Here is a 24566-nt window from a genome sequence, read left to right on the forward strand (position 1 = left end):
AACTAAAGCATTTCTTGACTTGAAGGGTTGATATAAATGGCTAGTGCAATACAATATGTAAACAATTCTAAAAAGTGCAGTATGCCATGTTTTTCCAAATGCTTGTGATATGGATTTCATGACCAACATCATACATGCAGAATTAATTGCAATATCAGAGCCTTCATGATGAAATCAAACCTCTACTAGGTATGGAACTGCCTAATTGTTGAAAGTAGATTGTCTGTCTTCCTAGATTCCTGGAAATCCCTACCATTTACTGTATTATTTTTACATAGCCCTCCTAGGAGAAGCATGCTTCCTTATAGTCATTGTTGCTAATGTTTTTTAATTTATGACAACAGTTCCTATAAAGCAGAACAGGTAGCTTCTATAGTATTATAAATTTAACTTTTATCTTTCTCTTTTTATAATGAGAACTTGAATTTCGATTTTGCATTTCATCTATATTGGCTTTGCTTTTGCTTCTGACTGAGGGCACCATGTTAAGGCAGTGCACTTGTTCTTATAGAGGGGAAGCATCGGTGGGAAAGAGAATCTAACACTCCACCTACCTCCTGGTTGTCAGTCCTGGATGAGGATCAAGGTGCTACTCTCTGACTCATCCAGAATTGCTGCAACTATGCACTGGATTAGCCTCTTCATGCTGTGACTGTGGGGGAGCATTGCAGATAATAACTCTTGTGATGGAAGAGTGCCCAACTCAGCATATGAAGGGTGGTATACAGTACTTACCCTCTCTTGATACTAGGCCTATTGTCTGGTTACTGAACCTGGACATTGAGCTCTGATGTCTGCATACAACAAGAAGAAGAAATTTAGAAAAATGAATAGTAAATGTCAGATCTTCTTTCCAACATGTATCTCTGTCCAGCCTGAAAATCCCAGGCAAACATATATAATCAAAATTTGCTTTAGCATGTAAATTCTTCCTTGTGCTGCACATACACCAGATTTCCATATTTGCTTCACTCCTGAATCTTTGGCAGCCCTTTCAGCTATCCTGGTAGGAACAATGACTACAGCAGAGGTGAGTCCATGGAAGATGACTGAATCTTAAGCAATTCAGTCTGATCATCTTCACTGAAGACCAGTCCCTATTTGCTGAAGTCAATCTTCATAAACTTAGTGACAGTTTCCAATATGTCAGTTCTAGCACTAAGGGCAGGAGTGGATTCTATAGCATTCCTTCTGCCACTCTGAAACCCATCACTTTCTTTGCTTACCCAAAATCGATACTATATGGGTTACCATGTGACCCATTTTTGGTCCTGCATCCAGTAAAATGTGGAATGAACACAAATGTATACTTCCAAATCTGTCCCCATACTTGCTTCTGGATGTCCAGAAAATACAAAGGTAAGCTGTTCCATGGTGTTGAAACTCCTACTGCTTGCTTGAGCTGCCAGGATCATGTGCACCATATGCATATCTGCCTGGTTCCCTGATACCAACACCATCTGCCTGTGAGACTTCCCCACACCATCGCACTTCAGCAGTGAAAAGAGCTGCTGCAGATTCCTTTCACCATCTCCTGGGCAGGCCTAACAATAATACCTCCCCTCCTGTCTCCTGCTTATGGTGGTAGGGCAGGGAAAATTGCACAGTTCTTGCAACTGCTGTTCTCTTGACTGGGTCGCCTTTAACCCAAGTGCTGATCCACTTTCTAGCCCCTGCTTAGAGTCATTTGCCCAGGGTACAGCCTACTTCCCTTCAGCTATTAGGTGATGGTTCATTACAACTTTTATTACATACTTCTAAACTGTATCAGTACCTTGTACACAATTGCCTACCTGAAGATCCCAAAGATTGGTGCTTGCTGGTGTGCTTGATCTTGAAGAGATGCCTCTCTCTTGTCCTTATTCAAATATCCCCCCTCATAACCATCTCTGCTTGGGGACAAGGTACCTCCCAGAAGACAAGTTCTTGGAAAGATGATATTTAAAAAAGGATATTTACCAGCCATACTGAAGTGGAATATCCGGATGAGTTGTTTGATTTGAAAAGCAAGTTCAGCTATGGAAAACACTGAATTTTCCTTGGAAATACATGAAAATATTTTGCAGTCATCTCCTATGATGCTTTGCACATACACCTCTACCATGATATAATGCGACCCAGTATAACACGAATTTGGATATAACTCGGTAAAGCAGTGCTCCTAGGGGGCGGGTCTGCGCACTCCGGTGGATCAAAGCAAGTTCGATATAACGCGGTTTCACCTATAACTCAGTAAGATTTTTTGGCTCCTGAGGACAGCGTTATATCGGGTAGAGGTGCACTCAGGAGCGGCACCAGGGTTTTTGGCGCCCTAGGCGGGGGTCCTTCCATGCTCCCGGTCGGCGGCAATTCTGCGGAGGGGGGGTCCTTCCGCGCTCCCGGTCTTCAGGGCACTTCAGCAGCGGGTCCCAGAGCGAGTGAAGGACCCTCCGCAGAATTGCCGCTGAAGACCCGGAGCGCAGAAGGACCGCCCCACCGCCGAATTGCCGCCTTCCCAAATCCTGGCATCCTAAGCGACCGCCTAGGTCGCCTAAATGGAAGCGCTGGCCCTGGGTGTACTCATGCCGGCTAGCAGCTCTGTAAAAGCAAAGGCTTTAAAACTGAACTCAGTATTCTGTAGTACGGAATACTTAGGTCCTTAGCCTAAAATTCATGTGTTCCAACTTCATATGCGAGCTGTTACTCTGGGAGGTTTCAAACCACAGTATTACTGTTCTCAGCTTTAATTTAAGAGAATAAAAATAGACGAGGAAAACAGACACAAACTCTTTTCATTCACAAAGAAATCTTTCTGCGACACTCTTGTCTAGTTAACAGTGAAAACAGTTAAATTCAAATTCTGAACCTGTTTCAAGCAATAACCAGAACCCTGTTGTGAGGACATTAAGGCTTGGTTAAGAGATGTCCCCTAATTTAGTATTTCCTATTTTAAGAGGATACACTGGCTGGATGTCACACTTGAGTAACCGTAACTACTTTGAAATAAAATCTAAAATGTACAAAAAAAGTGTTTTGCCTGCACACACACTAATTTGCACAAGTTCAGTTAACCATTTTTGACCTGATCTTTCATTTACACAAATGTCACGTTGTTAGCACCATTGGAGTTACTCACGATTTACCTCCCTGTTGAAAGAAAATCAAACCCTTTAATTACTGGTACTCTTTTAAACATATAAGGCAAAGTATGAGACAGTAATTTTGAGAGTTATTTTTCAAACAGCAAAATTGTTTATACAGAAATACTCTGCAGAGCAGAGGGAGGGAGACTTGCTTTTGTGAGATTTGTTTTGTTAAAGAAATATGATAGCGGTGGTGCTTTACTTTTCATTTTTCATCTATGAAAGTTTTTGCCCTTTTACCCTATATATTAAATCTTTCTCATCCTAATTATTGCTACAATGCGTGTATTGTGTATCTAATCTCTGTAGGCTGTATAAACTATAGCATTTGTATAATGTTAATTGACAGGGAGTTTAATTAGGGAATCAAGGAATTATAAAATAATCTGACTGTTTAATTTGATATTAATTAACCCTTTGCTCATCAGGAAATCATCCATCAATTAATCTCAATAATTTAAAAAATAGTAATTTAGTGCTTTTAGTTAATTAGAAGGAGAATCTTTCTGATCACTGATCTATTGTGTAATATGTTTTCAGATAGTATATAGCTCATAGCAAGGAAGTAATACATATAATGAAAATCTTTGGGTTGTCCTATTATGTGTAAGTGGTACAGTAGAGTAGATTTCCTTAGAACTTCATAAAAAAGTATTTTTCTGTCAAAAAACCTATGTATGTAAAACAAAACTTTTGGGGGTAAATTTCCCAATACATACTACCATAGTATGCAAAATCTGCTTGTGTGAATAAATGAATGTACATAAAAGGTCATAATTGCACAAAACTATGCATGATTTTTATTCCCACTGTTACACATATTCTAAGGTATCATCACATTGCTACTTAGCTACCAGGAAATTTTTCTTTAAGGACTCCTTATTTGGGATTAGAATGCAGAATTTGTCATAAAATTTCACAGTTGAGTAATTATTTTGAATTTTACTTTCAAGACCACAGTTCAGAAGATAGTTAGGCACATGCCAAACTTTAAGCACAGATACCTTGCTGAATGGAGGCCCAGGTAACCACAGATTTATAAATCAACCATTTTTTAGTTTGGATATAAATATTAATGTCTTTATGTTCAATGTCTGGATATGCCCGGTGCATAAGCAAAATTAGAGACCGAAAAAAATCATGAGGTCATCTAGGTCTGTCTCTGTGGTAGCAGGTTTGTTTCTTGTAGTAAATTATCCAGGACTTTATAGATAGATTCCCAAGATTATTGTGAAGGATGGGAATGCAGAATAACTGTAAAATGTCTATGTCTGTACTAAAGTGTATAACTCTTTTCATAAATAATTAAAAAAGCAGGTCTGTGAAACTAATTAATGGAATGTCACTTTCTAGATTTCTAATATTGATTTATATTAAAGAGATCATCATGCTTTGGAGGTGATGGGAGGCAGCAGTCAGTTAAGCTATATTTTGTTGGACTCCTCAAATCAGGAAAAGATGCATCACAGACAGACCTGTGCACTTGATTGTGTCACAGTCCTGCAGTAATACAACTGTGAGTGCAGAGCTGCTGACCTCACTTCCTATAGAAAGCAGGATTGTCTACACCTTGTGCATGTAGCCCTCAGTGTCAATCAAAAATAAAGTGCCTTGAAATATAGAACTCTCAGCAGTAGATCAGCATTTCAGAAATTAAGCCAGCTGTTTGAACTCAATTAAAAAAAATCTATCAAGGTTTTCTCCTAATAGAGTATTCCAGTGCTGATTCTGGAAACAATGCAATGAATTTATCATCCAATTAGAGCTGAAGAGGACGTGGATTTAAATGCTCATTAAATAAATTTAGCAATTCCACATACCCAATAGGGTATTTTGCAATAAATAACTTCCTAATTTTCCATCTATCCTACAATGCTGATGTATTTTCCACTCTAGGAGTGATTTCTACAGGCAGGTTGCTATATCTGTTTGGATATTTTCCTTGAGCTCTATATCTTTATTGCCATAGTGCTAAGGGGCTGGATGGAGTTTGTTCAAAGCAATAAAGATCTGCTACTGTACCACTAATAACATTACTCTGACAACTATTATGTGCTGTATCTGCCCAGTATTTTTGACTTGGCCCTTTTGACACAGCTGTTTCTTATAGAATATCTAAGTGGCTGCATTCAGGAAAAACACCTTAACGCTAGGCTGTATTGTGCCTGCTGAGATCTGCATATGGAGTTCCTCTCTGCATATATCAAGATCCACACAGGGGAAGTGGATGGGCTGGAGCTAGATAAGTGTGTGGGAGGGGACACACATCATCCTAGGGAACTTGTTAAAAGTTACTGTAGTCCCAGGCTGTATTAACTTCTTTTTGAGGGGTGCTAAAGCCAGATGTGGCACATCTCCTGGTGATGTGATAAGGAGGGAGGAACTCTCATTTCCCTATTAGAAAGTCCCCTTCCATGTGACAATCTGGACCACTGTCTATGAGGAGTTGAAACACATGATGCCCCTGTCAGCTGTACTGGACCACAAAGCATACATTTAAATGGATATTCCTGCTATTTTTGTAATATATTCTCAAAATGAAGAGCAAGCAGCTATAATTACTAAGATGAGACAGTTCCACTATTTCTTAGGTTCATCAGTATATAATTGTCTTCAGTTCTGGAACTGTAAATAACTGTATTTAACCTGACTTATTGGCTTGCAACTGAGCCCTTCCTTCAATAGCTCACTATCTTACACTAATTTAAAACAGTCTCAATATTAAAGAAAAGATCTCTTCAGATAAAAACAAAAAATATGGCACCCCATAATACATTGAATACCTCTCAGACATTTTATCTGAATTATTGTTATTTCTAGGGAGATATGGGTTACCAGAGCAGAAGCTGAACTCTTCTCTACCTCTGTGTATTGTAACTTCATATATATTAGACCCGTGAATATACTTAAACCTTTCTGTTGAGATTTTTGAAAGGTCAGTAGCTCTTTTGTCTTTTAGTTCTGTTTGGAAATCTTGGTTTTGGCAGGTTTATTTTTGATAGTTCACAGATTTGACACTGTACTTTTACCCTTAATAGAGGAAGAAAACACTTTGTGCACATAGAATATGAAATTTTGCTTTTTGGGAATAAACACGGGCTCCAAGGAGAAGCTACTAAGTATTACTGGGAAATAATTTCAACATGACCTGGTGTTGGGTGAGGAAGCTCAGCTTCTATGATGGCAGAGTGCATATTGTAGTGTCATGGCAACACCACTATGGTTGTTTGCTTCACAAGTTCTGTTTAAAGGTTGACCTTTCTAAGTCCTCTAAAATCAACATGCATAGTTGGATTCTGTTGAAATTTGCTGTGCCTCAAGAGGATACAGGGTAGAGTTGTTATCCACATTTAAGGTCTTTTGAGCTAGGGGTTGTAGAGATAAAAGTGCTGAAAAAGAGTAGCCATTTCCAAAAACTTTGTAGGTTTTTGTTTTGTTTTTTTGCACAGAGCCAGAGATGGAACTGTTGCTGTAATGCAGGACACAGCGGTTTCTGGTGGCACTGAACCTATATCTCTTGATTCCCAGTCTAGTGCCTTCAGCAGAAGGTCAACTTTCCTCATGCATTTTTTAAAAAGAGCAAATTTTAAAGAGAAAACATTGGTGATAGGATGACAGCACCCTGTAATCGTATTAGCTTTAGATAGTGTGATATGAAGGCTCTGCAAAGCTAATATTCATTAGCTAATATTTAGTGATAAGTAACAATTAGAAACAAACTTTCAAAGTAGTATGTGGCTCTAATGTTCTACACAGTACTTTAAAATGTACCTCTTATGGTTGTTAATATTTATTATTTACATAGTACTACAAATGTATATGACACCGTATAACAGATCAATTGTGTCAAATAAGACAGCACTGGCAGAGGCAAGTCATAACTTTTTAAAGGTGTGTGGCAAGTGGCCAGCGCCTTGTAGGCTGACCCCCATTTGTCCGGGAACCACAGTTTGGGAACTGCTACCTTAATAAATCTTCAAACACCAAGTATCAAAATAAAATAGTCACACTTAACCCGTAAGTCCATAATTTTAACTTGCAGTGTTGATTTATTTGCTGAATACTACACTGAAAACACCTGCAGGTTACACACTGCCAAGTGAGACATTAATTCATATGTATTACATGGAAAACTGTATTTCACAGAATTCCTAGGAGGACTATCAGTGTGCCATATTCCTTACTGCCCACTGCTCCACTGCCCCCCATGGATGAAAATGAGTGCAGGACAGAATTTAGGCAAAACAGTTCAGTCTAGTAGTACAGATGAAAGGAACTGGATGATCTTGAGAGGGGTCACAGCAAAGAGAGGGAAAGAAAAACAAATCATATCTAGAATTACACTTTGCAGATCATAAGAAAACAAATATTTATGCCCTGGGTGCCTCTTGACAACTTCACTAGTGTCTCTCTGTTGGCAAAAATATTATTTGCACTATAAGTCATCTTAAAGGTATATTTATTTATTAATAAGATTGTGGAGGGTTTTTTAATCTAGCTTTGCCTTAGGATTGCCTTGGCGACTCTGTGCTGCACAATTTACAGCAAAGTGAAGTTATTTTTTCCTAGTGTTTTGGAGCTGTGTTTAGATATTATTGATCAACATCTAAAGTACTGAAATCATTTTAACTTCACTTGATAAACTGTGCATTTATTTTCCTTCCAGCACAACTGTGGAAGCGTGAATTGTTGGAATTGCTTCGTAGCGTTGCCAACAGTGAGCTGTAAAAGTAAACTGTAAATAGGAAGCCCAAAATTTAGCTTAAACATTCCTCCTGCAATTAATAAATCTCATTTGTGGTCAGCTTGTTTGTTTTCCCTGTTTTGCTTAGATTCTTATACGAGACCCATTACCCTAGTGCTTGTGACTGTGTTTTAACCAATGATTGTATCATGTTCTCGATGTTATTATGCATCCCTATACAATTAATGCAGTATGTTGGGAGATTCTGACTGCTTGTTATCAGAATTCAAAGCAACTATATCCCCCCCACCAAAAGCATGACAAACCAATCAAAATAATATAAAAGTAGCTTATCTAGTGTCTAAATATTGGAAATCTCCTGAGGTCAAGCTTTCTGATAGAACTTATTCAGATTTTCTGGACCAAAAGTGCCAGGTGAACACCTTTTTCCAGAGAAATTCAGTAGTTTGTTGTGATTCCACCCACAATTATCAAATGGTGAGACTGGTCTGTATCTGCTTATGCATACACATTACTGCATGAACCTATTGAGTGGTCTATAGATAGATCAGAGTGCTGTTTCCACTTCCCCCTTCTCCAAGAGTGTGTAAAATTGCAGCTTTTTCCTCTCTTCTCTCCTGCATTTTAATAAAATGTTCTGGAGTCTGGGTGGGGAAGATTGGTCACTCCTTTTATCATTATTATTGCTATGGAAAGCTGCAGCAAAGATGATGGGCATCTAACTCTGTTTTAAAGATGCTAAGATTTATGGGCAGCCTCTTTTGTTTTTTGAATGAGTGGGGAGTTCCTCAGCTGTGAGCCTACTGCTGAGAAAACAGTGTCTCCTGCTTCTGCACCCCAATAATTGAGAGTTCCATTACCAATGATGGTTTCAGCAGCCTTGGGAAGCCTTGGTACTCCAGTGGGAGTCCGTCTGTAAATAGCTCATTCTTAGTCCGCTGACATCCATGAAGGTCACAATGGGTACTTTAAACTTGATCTGATGCTTGATTGGAAAACTGGAGAGTTCTGATCAACCCACATTTGTCAGGCAGGGACACTGCACTACTATGAGGCTTTTCCCCCTTCAATGTCTGTGTGAAAATTGGGGGCGAGAAATGTAAACAAAACAACATTAGTGTCTATGTTAATGAGAAGAGGAATGGGGAACAGAGATGAGATCAGGAAGAGAAATCATACACAATTTCAATTTGATGAAATTTCTCTGCAAACATGTTTAATTTAGTATTTATTGAGTCAAAGTAAAAGGCCTCTGTTAGTTTTATCCAAATGGGTTTCCTCAACGCTAACTATAAGTATTCCCTTTCAACAATTACTGGTTCTTGTTATTGTTTACCGCGAGATATTTAATCTTTTTTACAACAGTAGAAAAGCGGGTGATTTCATACTGGTCAGATTTCATCATTTTATGAATCTTGATCAAGTGATTGTTAGAGATCCAAATATGCAAAAATTAGAATTTCAAAACTACCTTTCACTCCTCGGCATAACTCATTTTCAATGAATCAGGCACATCTTTTCACTGGGGGAGGAAGGACTTAAAAAGGATGATTTTTTTTCCTGCAGAATGGACCCATTTGCAGATTCACAATGAAAAATATAAAAAAATCAAGTAGTTTTTGACTGTTTTACAGACCTCTGCTGCCTTTACATGCTGACATAGGATATGGTAGCACAATAGACGCAAAAAGGTCTATCGCCCATGTACGTGAATCTGTTCCTTCAAGAATAATATTCACTTCCCTCTGCTTACGGTTATTCCTCTCTCCTTATGATCTGTTGTCATTATTTGTGGCTTTGTCTCCCTTATTTAGATTGCAAGGATCAGTAACTTGTCTTGAGTCTCTCAGTGACACCGTATAAGCAATCCTTTGTGGTTTCAGAGAAATTGTACTAGATTGTAAAAACTGCAATTTTTTTAAGTTTATGGGACTTGCAGTCATATATTAAGAGTGAACCTAAATGCATAACTATCAATTATCACTAAATTAGTGTTCTTTAGAGACCAACCAGTTTTGATTGCATACATACGCATACCCATTCTGTTCAGCCTTGCATATATGTTCTGCCAGACTAAGCAGACCATGTCATATCTTCTTAACACACCTCATGTTTCTGATAAATTAAGTATGTTCTTGTTGTTTTCCCCCAGAGAATAACCAGTAAACTGTTTTTCTTCTTCCCAATAAAAAGTGGAAAATCTCATTCCCACATTGAGAAATACAGTGTTGAAGTTGAGCAAGTGCACATTTAGTCCATGTTCTTAATGAGACAGAATATTAGTTCTAAAAGATCCTGTACAATTATAGTTTGTCACTACCGACAACACTTCCAGTTAGCAGACCTCTCATTTGCTTGAAATGTAGGCTTTCTAGTTAATGCACAGACTATTCTTGTTAGATAAGCTTAATAAGTCGTACTTCTTAAACTGCAATCTTCGTTAGGTATTAAAATGATCCTATTGCAGACATTAGAATGCAGCTTGATTTCTGTAAACAAAAATCAAGTCATTTGAAGATATTTGTATGAAATTCTAAAGTGCTAAGAAAATGAGATTATTGCATGCTGTACAGTACTGAAAATATTTGGGGTGGAAATCAAGAGGAGTTTCTAATTAAACATTTTGTGAGATCTGGAAAACTCATTTAGTGATTTTTAAAAAAAAATATAACCATAATATTAAATACTCATAATGTATGTTCCTGTTTAGCGACATTTCATTACTACTAATAAAAGCTATCTAAAAATGTTCATCATGATTTCCATATGGATTGAAAGAATGATTATTGAGAGGTTATTTTAAATTTGTTGTACCAAAGCTATTCATCCATAGCTATTAGGGGAAAATATCTAGAACTACCCAAATTACAAATGTCCTTTTGGGATTCTCAGGCTGTCAATATGATCTACAGCACTTCATAGTTGTAATTTGTTCATTCATAACTTACCAATATGTAATACAGTATGCTATGACTTTATATAAATGTCTGTGACAGATATCTTTCACCAACTAATACAATATATATGTTCAGTTTTGAATGATTTTCTGTTCTTTTCCAAACTGGATATTTTTCTGAAGGTTGATGTGGAAAAGAGATTGACTGAGAGCTCACTGTTAAGAAGTTGTCCCTTGTGGAAGTGGTAATAGAGACACGAAGTAGACGACAGTACTTCGTGTTCCCATTTTCATGCCAAATTCCAGAACTCTTCTCCCGGTCACAGCTACAATTTCCTTAATGAAACCAGTGTCCAAAAAGTTTGGAGTGTGCTTGCAAGTTCCTCTCCCCCCATGGAAATGGAAGGCCATCCTTATTTTTATTTAAAATGCTGTAGTGTGTAGATTTAGAAGTACACAGCTAAGGACTTTCAAAAGCACTTTAGGGTCATACACATATAAACAAAAATGTCATACTGTACATATTCTGGAACTAGACATTGAGGAGAAGGTCCTCTGACGTCAGTGAAGTAAATGGAGTTATGACACTTTACACCAGCTGAAGATGTGCCCCAGTATGTGCATTTTATTTTCAGCAGTTAGGGTGACCCAGTTGTTTGCTTATGCTGCTCTTTGCTCATGTCATTTACAACTTGGTGTGTTGAGACTGTTAATTTATGAGACTAAAGGCTAGATTAAACTGCACAAATGAAGCATTTTGCCTAACCATGTTCTTTTTTAGGGGGGTGGAAGGTGTTTTTATTTTGTATAAAAAATTGTTTATTTTGTTGTTTGTATTTATTTGCTACCTCCAGTAGTTAGTAATTTGTGACATTGTGTGAAAATGTATGACAAGTATGTTATGCTGTGAGAGGCTTTTCATCTATTAATGACAGATTGCAGAATACAGGCTAAAGTCTTCCTAAACTTCACAGTTACCTTAATATTATAGCTGAGCCTGAGTAATGGAGATTGTATCCAAATCTGCATTTCCACAGAGTTCAAGCTTGTTATTTGGATTTGGCCAGCTGTATATATTGGCCAGAGTCATGACATTTAGGTTTGGAGCCAGGCGTCCCCAAAGTTTAATCTGTTTGAGCCCATTTCTGTTTAATGCCATCTAGGAAGTTTTGCTAATTAGAACACACATTTGGTCAAATTAGAACTGCAGGAACTTCCCCCCCTCCACTACATCCTCACTTATTTTATCTAACCCCTTCCTTTTAAATAGCAGAGGGGTAGCCGTGTTAGTCTGGATCTATAAAAGCAGCAAAGAGTTCTGTGGCACCTTATAGACTAACAGAAGTATTGGAGCATGAGCTTTTGTGGGTGAATGCCCACTTCACCTATGAAAGCTCATGCTCCAGTACGTTTGTTAGTCTATAAGGTGCCACAGGACTCTTTGCCCCTTACTTTTAGTCACTCCCTTTCTCGTTCCACCTCTCCATCTCATCTACTTCTTTCATCTCAGTTCTCTAACTGTCCTTCTCCTGCACCTCTCTTTCTGTAGATGATCCATTGTATGTAGCTCTGATACCATCACAGACTACTCATGTTTGTGATTAGTGTTCTGCCTGATTAATATAATTCAGACACAGGAGTGGAATACTGGTTAGAGACACTGCAAGAGTCAGGAATAGATCAGGGGTTCAGGAGCAACATATGCAGCGCTCCTATGTAGGAAGGCAGATGGAAAGTGGGAGTTTATATTGGAGAGTGAGACTATCACTTGCATATAGGGACATCTGGCAACTCTAGGATTTCATCTTGTAAATAAATCCACATGCCTGCACCTTTCCTTCTGTGTGGATTCCTGTTGAGTTAAGTGAGAGTCCACGTAGGAAGAAGGATCAGTTTGCAGAATCCAGCACCACATTAAAGTAGTGTCATTGAAACATGAGGGCAACTTCTAGATCACAGTCTAACTTTAGAACTAACATTTTGGAGTCTGTCAAAAATAAATGCTACATTTGAAATGATTCAGTTGTGCACAGTTATCTTTAGCGATAATAATAAAAACAGAGCTGTTGACATTTTGATTGCCTTGGAAAATAGCACACTGCACTATGGCAATGACACCAGTAATAGAGTTCAAATGAAAATCCTTGTCACTGCTGTAGGAGGATAAAAATTCATGACAGCACATTATAACATGGTCTTTGACATGATGAAACAGCTCACCATACTTAGTTTTCATATTTAAAAGTGATCACTACAACTAAATTTGTTTATTTTCTGTTTTATCACTTGGGCTTTATCAAGCTACTCTATGTGTTTTCAGTTATGAAGCTGAAATATCTGAATACTTCAGCAACATCTAACCAAGAAGGGTTAAGATAAAATATTTGCATGCAGCATCTCTGTATCTTTTCAAAGGATGCAGTTCTATTTGATAGGAAGACTTAAAAGAACAACTTAAGATGTCTTAAATGCACTTTAAAAATAAAACACCTCACTGTGCACCCCTGAAGCTAAGGAACCATTCTCCAATCAGTCTCGGAAGGTCAATGGATTTTATTGCTCTGTAAAAGCAGTGATGTCATCAACTTTGGCTTGGCCATGCTGATTGCAACATTTGGTAAACAATTTTTATGTCATTTTTAAATATAAAGAACATAATTATACTGCCAAAATTCATTAAAGGCAGGCGCAATAGGGGAGAAGCAAGGGAAGGAAAGCAGGAGGAATATTCAGTGAATTTTTTAAATGGAGGAAGATAAAAATAAGTGCAGTGCAATCAATACAAAGGTGAACCAGATCATGAATTTATTGAAGTGCACATTAGGATATTTTTTTAAACAAGGTATTTAATTTGAAACTCAGAAGCTATACCATCTCCAGCTGTGGGGTCAGTAGCTAAAGAGTGGAAGCTGGACAGAGTTTCCATTGAAGAAACAAAACAAGGACTCTAGTTTTCACTCCTGTCTTCAAACTGTTGATTAGTGCTGTTGTCTGCATTACCCAGAAGTAGCTGTGTTTTAGTGGTAGATGAAGTAATCCTATATTATGATAAATGAGGCAGAGGGGGGCGATAACTCCCTTTTATGGACCCAGCCTGGCAGTTAGCTATAAAATCTCTCTTAGTAGCTGTTCTCTACTTGCTTTACCTGTAAAGGGTTAAAAGTTGTTGTGATGCACAGGTAAAAGGAAGTGAGTGGGCACCTGGCCGAAAGAGCCAGTGAGAAGGCTAGAACTTTTAAAAATTGAAACGAGAACATAACATAAGTTGATCTCTCTCCTGCCCATCCATCTCCAGCTTTGACAAACAGAGGCCTGGGGACACATTCCTTACCCATCCTGCTAATAGCCATTTATGGACTTAACCAGAATGAATTTATCCAGTTCTCTTTTAAACCACGTGTTATAGTCCTAGTCTTCAACAATCTTCTCAGATAAGGAGTTCAACCAAGTTGACTGTGCACTGCTGAAAGAAGAACTTCCTTTTATTTGTTTTAAAACCTGATTACCTAATTAATTTCATTTTGGTGACCCCTAGTTCTCGTATTTATGGGAATAAGTAAATAACTTTTCCTTATCCACTTTCGTCCACACCACTCATGATTTTATATACCTCTACCATATCCCCCTTAGTCTTCTCTTTTTCAAGCTGAGAGTCTAGCCTCTTTAATCTTTTCTATATGGAACGCTGTTCCCAAACCCTAATCATTGTAGTTGCCCTTTATCCTGAACCATTTCTTGTTTGCCAGTATATCTTTTTTGAGATGAAGAGACTGCATCGTTACTCAGTAATTCGAGATGTGGGCATACCATGGTTTATATTGTAACAGACCCAGGCCAGTAGGGGTACAGGAGTCTGTAGAGGGCAAATATATTGGTCGCGTGGCATGAGTAGTTTTTCTGTTCCCTCGGTGACCAGAGCAGGGGCTGCGCTAAAGAATCGGAACCTGCTAGACAATTAAGGCAGGACAGTACCTCGTACTGATAGCCCCTGAATTTCACCAAGGAATTTATCTTTGCAGACAGATGCAATCGGAAAATAGGGTTGGGGCGCGTTCTATCACAGATGGTCGGGGGGAGGAACACCGCGATTCTTACCTCAGTAGGAAAACTCCTTCCAAGGAAAGAAAAACCCAAATTATGGAAGTGGTTGGAGAGAGAGTGCCTCGCCGTAAAAATGGGCATGGGAACATGACTGCACTTGCTTGGCGCAGATTTCCTCGTGACCGAACCCATGGCCCTCTTCAATGAATGCAGCGAACAAGGAGACGAACACAAGAAGTGACCAGGTGGTTCTATCCCCCAAACCTTTCCAGTTCATGTGCAACACAGAAGCAGGGAGCCATCAATGGCAATGCTGATGCTTGTTCATGTGTGCACTGCTGGCATCCCAAGCTGCCAAGTCATTGGTGTTGAGACAAGGGGAGGGATATGTGACAGACCTAGCAGTAGGGTACAGGAGTCTGGTAGAGGGCAAATATAACTAGTCACTTGGATTGACAGTTTCTGTTCCCTGACGTGACCAGAGCAGGGCTGCACTAGAGTAATCAGAACCTGCTAGAATCCAATTAATGCAGACAGGCCATATTTAGAACACCTGCAGCCCAATTCAAGGCCGGCTATTCAGCGGCACCTTGGGTTTAAAAAGTGAAGCTCAACTCCAGTCAGGGGAGGGGGAGCCAGAGGAGAGAAGTTCGTGTGAGGAGCCTGGGAAGCAAGAGGTGCAAGAGCTGAGAGGGTGTGCTGCTGGGGACTAAGAGTAATGCCGTAATCAGGACACTAGGAGGAAGGTCCCGTGGTGAGGATAAAGAAGGTGTTTGGAGGAGGCCATGGGGAAGTAGCCCAGGGAGTTGTAGCTGTCATGCAGCTGTTACAGGAGGCACTATAGACAGCTGCAATCCACAGGACCCTGGGCTGGAACTCGGAGTAGAGGATGGACCCTGGTTCCCCCCAAACCTCCCCACTCCTGATCAGACACAGGAGAAGTTGACCAAGACTGTAGGTAAGATCACTGAAGTGAGCAAATCTGCCAATAAGCGCAGGACCCACCAAGGTAGAGGAGGAACTTTGTCACAATATATATATCTGTAAAGCTTTTTAACTTATATCTGCACAAGCTAGCTAATTCTATTTGGAGCTAGAGATTTGTGTATGGAGTGAACATGAATTAACAAACAAAAAATCTGGGGCATCTATCAGATAATTATTTATGTTATATATATCTGATAGATGCCCCATATTTTTTTGCTTTTTGATATATATATAGAGAGAGAGGGCCAAAATCTTCTCTTGGTTACGTTCGTGTAAATATGATGCAAGTGCATGAAGTTTACTGGAAACAGTTTGGATTTCCATACTGTCTTTCATAGAAGAGTTTAGTTCATGGTGGTGGTTTTGTATGTCACAGGCCATTGTGGAGGAGGTTTGGAAGAATTGTCACCAACATAAACACTACCCAATGCAAAAAAACACATGATTTTTATTTTGTTATTCATCAGTTACTTTGTTAGTTTCCAAAGAGCTAAGAAAAAGAATACACCGCATGAAAAAACACTAGTAAGGGGGATCATTCCCAACAGACCATAAAAGACACCATTAATAACTCTGATAGAACTGCCAGTCAGCTCTTTTGATATAAAGCATCTGTCTCGTAAAGGAAACGAAGGAAGGCTTGTTTCTCCTTTCAAGTCTCTGAATTAGTAGGTAGTGTCATTTATTATACAGAGATACAAGCCAGTATTATTGGAGTGGTAGCTGCAAACTGCCTTTGTTAACGGGCTGAAAAGTTTCATCAGCTGTCTTCAATAAAAGACAATCTATCCAAGGAAAAGACTAGTGATTATTCCTGGTTCTCTGTTCACAGCCCATCAGTTACAGCTGGCAGGTGTGATGACACTGATGTATAATCAATCAATCAGTCACCTAGAAATTCCTGAGTTTGTTGTAATAAACCACTGATGCCTCGATACTGCAGTGATTGGTACTCTATAAATCCAGTAGGTGGGTAGCTAGTCAGCACTTAGTCTCTTAAGAAACCTGCAGATTTTCTTATTTATAATATTAGAGGAGTTGGCATGATTTTTCATCTCCCTTCTGAATTACTTCGTACTCATTTTACATTGATAAATATATTTATTAACCCAGAATATTAATAGGCTAAACCTATCGGGTCATTTGCTGGAATTTCAGGGGGAAATTAATTTCAGATTCCATCAGAGAGATCAGACAAAGAAAAATCAGTAATTATACTTTTTTAATCTCCTACAGCTCAATCATTTTGAAAAATTAAAAGGAAAGTGGCATAAGAAGGATTTTCTCATCTGTGCATGGAAATAAAACTTTTACTCTTAAAAGCCCTAGCTATCTTGCCACGTAAATAAATTGAATTACACATTTGTGGAGGAGAAAGAGTGGAGAGCAATACTTGAAGTAGTACAAGAAAAAAGTGTCTACTTCCCAGACACACTGTTGATGGATGCTTTAGAATGTAATACAGTGGGGAGTGTGTTTGGATTGAGAACATAATGTGCTCCACAAGAGTTTCTCTGATATCTTTTCTATCAGTTGGAGCATGTGGAAATCTAGCAGGTTTCTGGATTGCTGACCCATATCTGTTGACTTTTCTGCCTGCTTGCTCTGTCTCTAAGCTCACTTTCTGATGTGTTAATTTATAAGACACATATTGCTTTGACACTGAAGCTCAGGTAGCATCTTAAAACAAAACTTGAGCCATTAAGAAGAGATCATAGTGCCAGATCCTGTAATTAATTGGACCCTTGCAGGCAGACCCTTGCATCTGCACAGAATCGAGATGAAGGGAATAGACTCCACATAGACACAAGGATTTGCCCACATGCAACAAGTTGCAGTATCAAGGTCCCTTTCATTACCATACAATTTGATTTTTTAAAAAAAGAAATGTACAGATAGCTTATGTTTGACAGAATTGTCTATTCACAATGCAGCTGTTCAGCTGTTGTTCTGCTGCATCATTCTTGTCATTATCCAAAATATACTTACTTATAAAGAGTTTATTACAGTTCCTTTAATTTCAGTATAATTGATTCTGTAGACTGGTGGAGCATGGGATAGTAATGAGGAGGTTGATATATATTATACATAAACAAGATTGCTTTAGAAGCTCAAATATCAGTTTCCCTTCTCCAAACTGAGTATGAATTGAACTATAATAGTTGGAGATGCTTCACAAATAGCAGAATTTCCTGCTATGGCTGGCATTTAATATAGACCTGGGCAAGTGATTCAGGGGCAAAAATAACTTGTCACGTTTGAGCAAGAAAACCCAAATCCAGAAGTAGTTAGATTAGCATCATGATGTTTACATTGTTTTGCTTAATTTTGACCACACTGAAACCCTAATGGCTCTGAAAGATTGACTCATACTTGAGTATATGTGGGATTGTTTTCTTAACCGATGCGAGTAAGCAGGAAGTAACAGAAGAGGCAAACATAGAGCATAGTACATACAAATGTAGAATGTATTTCAGAGAGTGGTCTTCTATTTCAGTTTCCTAGTGCAAGCGTTGCTTTAGATTGAATTCAAAATACTTTTCCTATCTCCTAGTGGAGAGGAGAGGTTTAAATTTCAGGTGAAAAAATTCAAATTACAGGTACTTTGGTGAATCTGAATAGTTGTGTGGGAGGTATGTAAAACCTAATCACAATGCCCTCCCATTATCACAGCATCCTGGGAAGGCTTGCACTCTGGGAGACCAACACTGGTAAGTAGCAAGTAGGAGAGAGACAGCTGTCTCTTCTGTCTCTTCTCTCCGTTAGAGAGACAAGGTGTGTGAGGTAATAGCTTTTATTGGACCAACTTCTGTTAGTGAGAGAGACAAGCTTTTGAGCCACACAGAGCTGAAGAAGAGCTTCAAAAGCTTGTCTCTCACCAGCAGAAGTTGGTCCAATAAAAGCTATTATCTCGTGAACCTTGTCTCTAATATCCTGAGACCGACATAGCTACAACTATACTCTTACCTCCCTTATTATTTCTGATGTCCATCTTATTAGCAAGCATCTAGTGTGTATAAATACTGTAACTACAAGAGATGGCTGAAACTGAGTTTCCAGTTAACTTTACACATTTTTGAATGCTGATGGGGAGTGTTGATGAGTGGTGTCCTGAACCACTTGCTCCTCAGGATATGTCTACACGACAGCTGGGAGGGTGCTTCCTAGCAGAGTTAGATTGATACACTAGTTCTGCTCAAGCTGGTGCACTAAAAAGAGCAGTGTGGCCCAGTGGCTCAGACTAGCCACCAAAGCACAAATCCTCCCAGCTTACACACTTGGACAGCTAGCCCAAGCTGCTGCCTGTGCAACCGTGGCCACACGACTATTTTTAGCACACTAGCTTAAGGAGAGCTAGTACATCTGTCTGCCCATGTGTAGATGTAACCTCAGAGACAAAACTTAGCCATCTTTGCTCCAATCTGCATAATTTGGGAAGCAAGCGTTGCTGAGGCTGATCCAAAAAGTGGGTGATCTGGACAACTTGTGTTGAGCTTTGTCTAGTATCTGTTTTTACTTTAAAATCGAGCTTTTGTTGTGGTAAATAAAATGACTATGCTTCCACTGAAATGTAATGCTTTACTGGTACGTGCACATTCCCCCAGGTGCCCAAGGATACCTCCAGTGGTCTAGGGGGTGAAGAAGGTAGGGTTCCCTGTGGAGGGAGCTGCTCGCCTGCCTTGGGTGCCTGTCAGGCCCACCTACACGTGGGTGGCTGTTGGTAGTTTTGGGTGATTCTCTGTACCTGTGGTGGGGAGGATAGGATCCCAGGGCTTGTTAATTTATTGTTTTATGCATTCTTGACATCTTTGTCATTAGTTTTGCCAGTGGCAATTTTAAGGTTATCCAACTATTCATAAAGAAAGACTTTTCTAAGTCTGGCATAACACTGAGTGCATATGAAGAAGAATCTAAAAGGGGTATCCTTGAAATTTGTATGCCTGTCTTTAGAATCTAAAGATACATTTTTATTGAAAAAGAGGGGCAGGCATTCCAATGTGTTAGCCATTCCCACTGATTATAAACTCTTTACTGGCATTGGGTCGAATTAAAATTAAATTCCTCTCTTCAGTCCGCTGTTGGACTACTTTAATTTTCTCTTGGAAACTACGGTATGCCAGCGTTACCACATGTAAAGCTTTTATGGGATCTGTGTTTTCTCATTAAAGAAAGAAGTCTATGCATGTAGACACCAGAGCCTGTCCTGCTTAAAGCACAAAGTACACAGTTAGCAGCTGTTCAAAAACTTTTTCTTGTTATCTCTATTTGTTTAAATTGCTAAATTGCTTCCATAAAATGCTTGCAAACATAAGGGAATAATTTGTTTAAGTGGATCAAGACTGTCTGAATAAAAAACCCTGAAAATACACTCAATATTTTTCCTCCCTTCTCTTGTTCCAGTATCCAGCTGCCCTGATGAATCTTGGAGCCATTCTTCATCTCAATGGTAAACTCAGAGATGCTGAAGCAAACTACCTCCGTGCTCTCCAATTTAAGCCAGATGATGTCATCACACAGTCAAATCTTCGCAAACTGTGGAATATCATGGAAAAACAAGGTTTAAAGACATCTAAAACATGACAAAGAAAAAATTTCTTTTTCTTTAAATTGACTCAAATCCAGAACAAAACTTCCAGAAAGTTATCTGATCAAAGCTCTTATTGGACTTGACTGCAAGGGTCAGGGGGTCATATTTGCTGCTAGGAGAACCTATTCTGGTTTTTGGCATAAATTTTGTTGCCAGAAAAATAAAGGGAGATTCTTTGGATGCTTCACAAAGGACTCAAGTATTACAAAAAATAAAATAAAAAATAAAACCATAGCACTTAAAGAAGGGTATTTTGGCATAACTTGACAAGTTATCACAGTTAATCCCATATTACTCTTTTTCATGTGAGTTCTTGAAAATTATACTGTCCTGAAAACACTAAGGGAGAACTGTATAGCATACACCCAGCCACATAGGAGTAAAAAAGATAATACTAGCTTAAAGTATTTGCTGAGACTGTAACTCATTAAAATGTACACTAAATCCAATGTGTTTGCAGTTTGTCTTAATGCTGCTGTATCTCTCTTTAGGACCACTTGCTTATCAATTTCAGACTGACACAACCATTTTTTTTTCAATAACTGTCACTTGCAGTTAGATGACAGTATTGACAATTGTTTACTGACAAGTGCACGTGTTGTCTCCGACTGTTAAGAGTTTTGATGTAGTTTACTTCAGATACTCAGTTGAGTATGATTTGCTTTGCCTGTCCTAGACAGAACAAACAATGACTAGTTCAGTGTGTGACATTGGACCACTGTAAAAGAATCTGGAAGCTGTCACTAATGTTATGAATTATCCATATTTACACAGAAAACATGTTTGCCCTGATATCAAAAAAGTGCGGTCAGGATGTAACCTTAAAAAGTAGTTCTTTTTGACCTTATAGAACACTGTGTTTTACTCCTTTCACGTTACTGTCAGATAAGTCCTGTTTTCAACTGGACATCTAGATGCTGTTCAGCTTGCATTATTTTTGCAAGAATTCAACCAGAGTGAGTTTGGAAGTGTTGTTACTTAGAAATGGTACAAATGAAGCTTATCAGAATTTTTTTTTAAAACAGAGCTTTTTGTAATGTGCTGCCAGGACAGCAACTAGTTAAAGGGACTGACTTTGAGAGGCTAGCAGAGAATCTGCACAACATTGTAGACTAACAGGAGTATGTAACAATGGTTTCCAATTATTCTGAGTATTTTTGACAATAGTGTTCATTTTTAAAACTATTATCTACTTGGAGTCTAACCAAATATTACGAATCCATTTTGTTTTCTGACATGCACAGTTACAACACAGTTGTTACATATCTAGCTTTTTTATTATTTTTATTTGGGATCATTATTGTTTTATTCTTCATAAAAATAATTATAAAATAATTTATTTTAAGCTGCAGCCTATTGAAGCTTTAGTCTGTGTTTTCCCAAACCATCTGGTAACTGCTTTCTTTTGTTAGAAAAAATTTACTTTTTCATTTAATGACCTGTTGATATCTGCTTCAATGTTCATTTCACAAGTGGTAAATATCACATTATGTGATGGAGCACCTTTAACTGAAGCAAGCTTCTTCAGGCTCTGTTAAAACCTTTTATCATGAAAAATCCTTTTTTCTTTTTTAACTGTAGAGCACCATTCCATTGCTGTGTACTTCTGGGAGAATAGTTTGCAGTATGGTATTTATTTATTTATTACTCAACTGCAGCAGCATTTTCTTTCGTTAAGCCAGTAGTCTGCAGCTGTTGCTATCTTCTTCATTTGGCTTTTGCTGCATTTTTTTGTGGGTAGCATGTGTACTTAAAGGGAAATGTGACAACTGCATTTATTGTACATTCTCCCCATACACACTGCAGTTTTAGATCTGTATTAAAGGATATTGAGAAGTAACTATTTCAAAGTTGGTATAGTCACAATTTGTTATAGTGTTTTGTCTTTTTCTCTCCAGTTAGCAATGCTATGTTTTAATGACTAGGTTCACAATGGGGATACCAAAAGGGCTGCATTTTTTTTCTTAAGAAAGTGTCAAACCTTTTGTCAAATAACGATATGGCTGTGAAAGCAACATGGAATGCTTAAAAGTTGAATTTCAGCTTTTTCATCATTGCCCGTTGAAGCCAATGGTAAAAATAAAATGGCGTCTGGAATTTATTCTCCACCTTTCACTGCGTTTCTGAAAAATTGTAAAAATAAATTAGATATTAGGCTCTGACTGAATTCAGTATATAACTGTGGTATTCTGCAGCTTTATTTATTTCAAGTTATCAAACTTTGGTGATCATAACTTGTCACTATATTCTGTGTCTTTCCCTTTTTAACATGTGTTCATTCTTGTTTAGTGGTTATTCATTGCACAACAGAGTGACACTCATAGGTGATATATTTTCATGGTAGCATTAATAACTGTCTGTTTAAAAAAAAAACAAGAAAAGAAAGAAAAGAGAACTAATGGAAGTTTAACAAGAATGTCCCTGAACACATTTCAATATAGGACCTAACTTTCTTCTTTTGGAATCATTTAAAAATGTATTTAAAATATGTGTCTCTGCTCAGGGATTTATGGTGGATTATTGCAGACAGTGCTAAAAAAATAAAAGAGCACAAGGGAAGTTTACTCAATTAAATTTTTATTTTTTGAAAAACTGTTATTTGTATAAATTATCAAGATTTGTAGGCTTTCCTTTTTGTAGAAATAATTGTTTGTGCCAGCTAAGAGAATTTCAATTTTGTTTTCAATAATAAAGCATTGATAACAAATACATATTGTGCAAGCCTCGATCTGTTACTAGAATATAACTTATATTAACTGCATTTTTAATTAATGTAATTAACAGCATAGTGGCTGTATGCTTTTTGATACAAAATTAGATAGGATTGCAGCAGCGTAAAAATCCATTGGATCTAGGCATTCTACTACATTGTACTGACTTTTAAAAAGATATTCAAACAGGTCACAAATGGCACCGTTGGTGAATATGTCATTGTTCACATGAAGTGAAATCCTGGTCCCAAACTGAGCATATGGCCTTGCACTGAGGAGGCAATCGTCATTGTCCTCCACGGCATGGTTTCACCAATACCGCAGCTGCTACTATAGCCTCAGGACAGCAACAGATCCTAAAGGCGCTGCTGCTCCCCTACATGGGAGACTTTGCCAGTGGATATACTCCACCAAGTGTGCCAAAAACCTATTCATTCAGGCAGCCTCTGCAGAGCTGGGCTCCTTGATGTAGTGGGCATCAGCTTTCCCGCTTCCCGGGTCTGCAGTATTCAGGGTCTTATGAACCAACAGATGGATGAGGGCAGGATTTCCTCCATAGTCTGAAAAGTGTTCAGTAATGTGGCCTGGTTATACTGGATGGTGAGTCAGTGGTTGTCAGCGGTTCATTTTACCATCATGCCTCACTTTTATCTGAGCAACTCCGGCCTCACCTTCAGGTGAGTTAGAGACAATGGACACTTTGCCTATATAGGTTTCAGTGAGGCAGCAAAGCTTATTTCTCTGCACATAGGTTGTCCAGATGACTCAAACTGGAGACTAACCTCAGAGTCATAAAGCAGAACCTCCGTGGCCCTTAGTCTGTACATACCCTCCTCCTGAGCTCCTGAATTCCCAGCTTTTCACCTCATCATTCCCCTTTGCCCCATCAACTTCACACCCCACACACTGAGCCCCCAAATAGGCACCTACTCTCTCTGCTTGCAAGCTTTTGAGGCAGCAGGCTACTAGTCATTGCCTCCTCCTCGCTCTCCTCACACAATTGCTGGACAAAGAGATCACAGGGTGAAGGTAGCAAGAGAGTCTTCTGGCCCTCAAAACAAGAACCACAACCATGCCTGGCAACTGGGAAGAGACACTACAGGGCAACCTCTGCTCAATCACTGCAGCCTTTGTGAGAGGCATGAAAGAGAATTTAACCAGGAACTAGTAAACAGGAAATCCAAAGAGAATCCCATGTAGCAATTTAAATGTGTTCCCTCTTTTCACTCAACAATCTTGAAAATTAGGTAAGACTGAGACCTTACTCAGATATTGTCCAGGTCCCACCAATTGGCTGCTCCCACAGCTTGAGAAAGCCTGCCTTAGTTCAAACTGATGATGAATGTTTAATCACTCTGAGATGTGGTAATATAATGATAAAAAGCTGTGTCATAAGGAATCAAATATGTGCTGTTCCTGGTATATGTCTGGATGGCATGCTGATTGTTGTAGTCACATGAGAATGGGTAGGGAATCACAGAGAGTCACTTTCTTCCAAAACCAGTGAAAGAACTTT

At 38.6% G+C, this 24566-nt stretch overlaps 1 protein-coding gene across 2 annotated transcripts in view; it reads left to right on the top strand.

Annotated features, from left to right (window-relative positions):
* Positions 1 to 23020, top strand: part of TMTC2 (transmembrane O-mannosyltransferase targeting cadherins 2) — a 374316-nt gene extending 351296 nt beyond the window's left edge. For both annotated transcript variants that reach the window (XM_032777505.2, XM_075066793.1), the window contains one exon: positions 20153 to 23020. In XM_032777505.2, the coding sequence (XP_032633396.1) occupies positions 20153 to 20332 (180 nt within the window). In that variant the 3' untranslated portion in view covers positions 20333 to 23020. The remainder of the gene's footprint in view (positions 1 to 20152) is intronic.
* Positions 23021 to 24566: the final 1546 nt, after the last annotated feature.

The sequence above is a fragment of the Chelonoidis abingdonii genome, chromosome 1, assembly GCF_003597395.2.
Source record: "Chelonoidis abingdonii isolate Lonesome George chromosome 1, CheloAbing_2.0, whole genome shotgun sequence".
Lineage (NCBI taxonomy): Eukaryota > Metazoa > Chordata > Testudines > Testudinidae > Chelonoidis > Chelonoidis abingdonii.